Raw genomic sequence first — 6,513 nt, 5'->3', positions numbered from 1 at the left:
TAATAAAATATATATACTAATAAATTATAAATACTAATACTCAAACAATGATTCCTTGTGTAGCACTGAGATCAGAGCAAGGCATTAACGTGAGGAATCACTATAGTTTGTATTTCCTAAAGCATCAGGACAACCACTGAGTGTCACTGTTCCCCACTTACAGGAGTCACACAGCAATTCTGAAAAAGGTTTTTTCCCTGGAAGAATGGCTGTATGTTAAAGTGGATTTTTTTCCCCACTCTTGCTGCAAAAGGAGGATTGACACATACACAAACACACCAAAACTTTGTGCTCTGTACATTGCCTAATGACATGAATGTCACGTGTTAGAAAAGCTTCCAGGAGAATTTCAGGTAAATGAAGAAATTCAAGGAATCCAAGACAAACTATTTTAGTGTTTTGCAACGTCTGTGACAGATTTGAGGGAAGGAAAGAGACCCTGCAAGCAACACCATGCAGAGCCTGTAGATCAAAGTCCATAAACACTATTAAACCCAAACAAAATCACAACAATTTTGCTCCACAGTTACACCAACTAGCAGCTGATTCACATTTCATATGCATTACCTCAAAGAGCAAATCCTCCAGGGAAACGGGATCCATTTTGCCATATGTCTTCCACAAATCAACACTGACATCCATTAACTGAAAGAGATTTTAAACACACTTCTGTGAAAAAGATCATGAAGAAGGCCACAGATTCAGGTTTAGGCTGTACTGACACAGACTTGCAGCACTTTGACCTAACTCCTCCTCACCTCTGAATTCACAAGTCTTTTCATACACTGCCCCAACTCTTTAACTCTGAATTCAGCAGTATCTGTACACACCTGGTTACAACAGAACTGACCAGACGCAAGTGTTCTGGATGCTGCAGAGACTCATCTCCTCAAGGGAGGGTTTGAAGCACATGCAAAGTTTTACCTGCATCTTTCAAACAAATCATTTCACCAAGTTTTTCAAATTGGGTGAACAGCAAAGTGTCAGATGGTGCAAGCAAGAGGGTAAAATCAATTTTCTGAGAGAGACAAGAGGCAGATTCCAAGGTTACTCTACCTACACACCAGTCAATTCTTGCTCTAAGCTAATGCAAATTCAGGCTAAGCTTGTTTAACTCAGCAACACCTTCTTCCAAGAAGTAGGATGATGCATATGAGAACAATATTCAGAAATATATTCTTAAGGGACAATAGTATCTGAATGATTTCTGCATTTACAGGGTTCCCTACCACCCAGCTATTCCAGGTACTCATAGAATTAGATATGCTAATGATGATTTCCCAGATATCACTTCCATCCACCTATCAGTACAGTAAATTCTCTGAATTACAGAGTCTTGAGCAACTCTGAGTTCTGTAGTAAGAGATCAACTGCCCTTAAAAGACTGGAAAAAATCCTAAACTATCATCCTTAGATTACATTCCAATCTGACAAAGCACAAAACAGAGGGAAAGTCAGTTTGAGGAGCTAAAAAGGCACCAAAACACCTCTTTGTAATAATGGCAGAAGTTTTAATTTCTAGTACTGATCCCAAATGTACTTTCCCTCTAGACTGGTTTCTCTCCCCATCAGGGACCCAGCAGCTGCCTGACAGAGAACCACACAAACACTTAGGTAAAGAGTTAAGAATGCCACTTCCCACTTGAAATCTCCTCATGGCTTTGAGGAGGAAGAAAGCAAGAACTGCCAGAGCTGGAAGTGGCTGAACTGCCAGAGCTAACATGATTATTCTGGAAAAAGGAGACCAAGAATTTTCCTTGCTCCTTTATAAGTGTCCAACAGTATCGTAGAGACAGGCTCAACTTCCTCATGAAACAGGAGAAGTTCTGTCTTTGTCACACTGTGTCTACACAGCTTTTCAAAGCCTCTACAGATTTGTGACATAAACTGGGGTAATTAAAGGGTCGTTAAAGACCCAAACACCTCCTGAATTGACAGTCAAGTTTTCATTGACTCATTTCAGACACCAAGAAGGGCTATTGATCCTCCTCCACTAGGATGTTCATTTATTTGCACTCTATTTAATGGTTTTGGGAGCTTCACACAAGAAATTGCAGCACCAGTGATGGAGATGAACAAAGGTACCAGCAGAAAGAGAACAGTGCTCAGAAAGGCACTCACAGAACAGATTTCTGAGCAAGCACATAGAGTTGTACATGTGATGAGACTTGAACAATGGTACTATTAATTCTTTGGGGGTTTTCCAGCTGTCAGAAGTCAGACAAAGGCCGTTCTGGCTGTACAAATGGAGGAGTGACAAGAAAAACAGGACATCAGCATTGCTGTGGCAGAGGTTCAAGAAAATGAAATACAAAAAGTTTCAAACAAATACAGAAATGCAAAACTCCCTCTGAAGGTGCTGATAGAATAGAAATAATAAATGAAGTAGAATTAATAAATCAGTGACACAAGCTGCTCAGAGTGAAACAGCAGATTACTATTAAACCTAGGAGTCAAATCATGACTACAGTCCTATTCAGCAGGCTGTGATGACCCAAGAATATATAATGTTGGTGAGAGAAGTAGATGCCTCTCTTGTGTCAAAATTAATGACCCAAAGAATATAGTAATTTCTTATTTTCTCAGTTCATCTCAAGGCACTTGTCACTAATCAGCTCCTCTTGCTCTGCTCTTGAAGATCTATAACCCATCTGGCAGAGGTAAAAAATTTGGTTATTGGCAGATGAGGCTCTGGAAGGAAAGGAAAAAAAAAGCTCTAAATCCCAGTAGAGGCCTGGGGAGGATGACCAACCAGCAATGGTTTATCCAGGACAGTCTTTCAGCAAAAACTGTGGTGCCTCCATTGTGACACACTCAAACAGCTTCCTAAGATCCTGAAAAGCTTCAGCCAACTTGTAAGCTCACTTGAGCGATGAGTCAGGACTAGTTCATCTCAGAAGGTACTTTCCAACTGAAGTAATTCCATGACTGATTCCTGCTTCAGAAATGAAAAGCAAAAGGTAACGACTCACTTCATATTTCATGGTAAAGAATCCATCACCGCCAATTCCCTCCAGTGCAAAAGCCTGAACTATCGGCCACTTCTCCACAATGAACATATCAAAGATCTGCAGGTGGCCTGCAAGAGAAAGGGATCACAAAAACGTTAGACATTAGGAAGAATTCCTTCACAGAAAGGGTGATTAGACACAGGAATGTGCTGCCCAGTGAGGTGGTGGAGTCACCATCCCTGGAGGTGTTTAAGGAAAGACTGGACATGGCACCTAATGCTATGGTCAAGTTGACAGGGTGGTGATTGGTCACAGGCTGGGCTCAATGATCTCAGAGGTCTTTTCTAATCTGTCTGAGTCTGTGATTCCCTCAAAAATCCTGACATTTACCTTTCTGTGAGGTCTTACAGATGTTCTGAGATTCTAATAATGGATCTTGATTCTCCTTTCTTTCTACAACTCAAAAAGCCTTTGTGCAGACAGCAGCTTTTAGAAGCTCCTTATCTACACCCTAGATTTTGACCCTTTTTTTCCAGCTATTTGTCTAGTAAAGAATATTATATCTCCTTGCAAACTTCATTCCAAGACCACTAGCAAGACAGCGCCCATTAAAACTGAATAATAAATAAGGAGCTTTGCTTACCCCAATTTCTTCAAATATTTGGCCTTAAGTAAAATACCGTCAACATCACAGAATGGTTTGGTTGGAAGGACCTTAAAGACCATCTAGTCCCAACCCCCTTCCATGGGCAGGGATACCTTCCAATAGATCAGGTTGCTCCAAGCTCCATCCAACCTGGCCTGGAACACTCCCAGGGATAGAGCAGCTACAGCTTCTCTGGGCAAACTGTGCCAGTGCCTCACCACCCTCACAGGGAAGAGTTTCTTCATCATCCCTATCCCCATCCCCCTTCCATCATTTACTCAGAATTTTAAGTCAGGGGAGAGGAAAACTATTCATCCTGGCACTCACTGGTGTAGCTGGAAACCATCTGAAGTGTGCCTGTCACCCCTGAGCTACACACCACCTTCAGATCCTTCCGCCATGCCCTGACCCATTAATGATTTTCCAGACAGTCAGAGCACATCATCCTTTCCTCAAGGGAAGCCTCAGTAATAAAAGAAGGATGCAAGATTCAAGTGTTGAGGCTGCAAGACTGGCTCCAGATCCTAACAGGAAGCCATGCAGTCCAGGTTTTTTCCAGTGCTAAAAAAGGAAACTTGCATAATGAAATGTTTATTCTGTCCTTACATAAAGGAGGATTTATCTGGAGTTCCCATCAGAACAGAAAACTTCTGTAGCAGCACCACTCACTCCCCTGAATGCAAAGCATTTCTTCACCTCATGCTGGGAGCATTTGCTCCTCAGATGAAGTCTAAAGGCTTCCATTCCTCAGGAAGAAATCCAACTCTTAATGAAAAAGAGACTCAAAGGAAACTATTGACATACCAACCCTTATTTCTTAACAAGGCCAAGGAAATCTTCCTGCCCTGAAATTGCATGGTGCAAAACATTTCCACTATGAGCATAACACAGGCCAACCTACCTTGGCAGCTGTATGGAATACCAATGCGATTGCAATCCCGAACCATGTCCACAAAGCTGGAAATTTTGAATTCCTCTGCAGCTTCTTCATCTTCATACTGAAAGGAGTCATTTAAAATCAAATTTGATTAGGCATTCCCTAATTTTATTGGCAGTCAAGAGAATATGCAGCATGTAACCCACTCAACTACTGCCTACATCTTCCAGAAGCTAAAAAATCTCTTTTACTCTCTCTGTTTTGGAAATTCCATCATGGCAGTGATGTAGTTAAGTCAATGGAAATTGTTTTTTAAAAATCAAACTTCAGAACAAGGTCTTCAATAATGATATATGAAGGCATAATTATATACTTGATTTTCAGTTTTCAGTGAGGTCTTTTGACATCGTCTACTAGATTTAAACAGTAAAAGATATTTTGAGTATAACACCTAATGTGTCACTAAAAGCTGCCACTGAGGAAAAATAAAGTAATATATTATCAGCTAAACAACACTAAACTGGGAAAACGAACTGACCAGATAAGCCTCAGGTCATGGAATAAGGAATAGGAAGCAGCAGCTGTCTGAGGGAAAGGTGTATGCAGGCAGAGGAGACACAACCATGCAGCACTATCTTCTTATTTCACAACGGAAGCTGTCCAAAGACTTCAGATTCAGAACAGGAGTGAAGAACAACTATCATGACTCAGAAAAGCATAAAAACTAGACTGAAGAGATAAATGACACTAAAATGATGTTTATAACAGATAAAAAAAACTGAAAACACACTGATTTTTTATCTGGAAAGGTACAGTCTAGCAGCAAGTCTGGAACCAACAGGTCTAGCCCTGCTGCATACCTCAAGAGCCTCTTGTTTTCTGGAGCAACATCAGAAGGAGGTGGTGTTTTGCCTATTTTACTTTCTGTACAGTCTCTGAACTTCTTATCAAGGCAAATTACATGATTATGAACTTTTTTGTGTAGAGCTCTGGTGAGCCTCAGGGTACACCCAACAAATTTATTTTAAGGACAAGTTCTTTTAAGCCAAGCCTGAATTTAAGATGCAGCCTGAGTTCCTCCATGATGTGTTCCTTCTTCAATCCCAGGAAGTCAGATCAAAGTTGCAGTTCAAAGCCAAGCCCCAAACAACTGCCAGTTTCTCAAGACTTAAAAATGCCATTAGAACAAGAACTTGGGTTTTGGCAGGGTGCTAAAGGCTTGCTCACACTCTGCTGTGGCAGGAATAAAAACAGCCAGTTCCATAAACAGAATGGCTGTGACACCCCAAAATTCACTGCATCGAATTTCAGTTCTTTATCTTATTTGGCCATTTTGCAAATGGGCATTTTTAATAATATGGTGAGCTTTTTCCCTTTAAACATCACAGAATCGTAGAATAGAATCACAGGATCATCCAGGCTGGAAGAGACCTTTGAGATCATCGAGTCCAAGACACTGCCTGAAATTCCTGTTGTCTAGTTAAAAACAAGCAGGAAGGAAGAAAGGAAGGAGAGGCTATAGGTTTTGCCAGATTCATCCAGAGCTGCTCAGAGCCAGGTACAGCACTGCTTTAGTTACTCCTAAAACTTTGGAGCTTTTCTGGTTTCACTTTTATAAAAGCAAGAAAAGGTTCTTTCTATCACTGCAGGCAATGCTCCTGTAAACAGGATGCACTTAAAACCTGACACAGCAACATGCTGTCTGTCTTTCAGAAGTAATCTAGGAAACTGGCTATGCTTATATATTAGGAATGTGACTGGAAGTGCTTGGCTTGTTCACACGAAACAGCAATGAATTAAAACTCTGCGTTTCAGCTTTGGAAATCAAACCTTTCCCTTGGTTTCCACAAACAACAAGGCATATGGTTTACCTTTCTAGTGACGTTACTTCCAGCCAGCACTGATTAAGGTTACTACTTACCACGATAAATCATATCAAAGCCCATAAGCAGATGGAGCTTAAATTTCAATAGCTGAGATTGCAGTTGCACTGCAACTGTATGCTAGGAACTGCTCCGCTCTGGATTCCCAACTGCACG

General features: G+C 41.0%; 1 protein-coding gene across 1 annotated transcript in view; it reads right to left on the bottom strand.

Moving 5' to 3' along the window:
* Window positions 1-6,513, bottom strand: part of LOC103805228 (chromosome unknown open reading frame, human C20orf194) — a gene marked incomplete at its 5' end in the record, with an annotated part of 59,177 nt that overhangs the window by 43,478 nt on the left and 9,186 nt on the right. The window contains 3 exons of the mRNA XM_009077869.1: window positions 568-645; window positions 2,973-3,079; window positions 4,499-4,595. Of these exons, the coding sequence (XP_009076117.1) occupies window positions 568-645; window positions 2,973-3,079; window positions 4,499-4,595 (282 nt within the window). The remainder of the gene's footprint in view (window positions 1-567; window positions 646-2,972; window positions 3,080-4,498; window positions 4,596-6,513) is intronic.

Source organism: Acanthisitta chloris, unplaced genomic scaffold (assembly GCF_000695815.1).
Source record: "Acanthisitta chloris isolate BGI_N310 unplaced genomic scaffold, ASM69581v1 scaffold3437, whole genome shotgun sequence".
Taxonomy (NCBI): domain Eukaryota; kingdom Metazoa; phylum Chordata; class Aves; order Passeriformes; family Acanthisittidae; genus Acanthisitta; species Acanthisitta chloris.
Note: the sequence above shows the minus strand (reverse complement) of the source record. Positions and strands in the feature narration are given on the sequence as shown.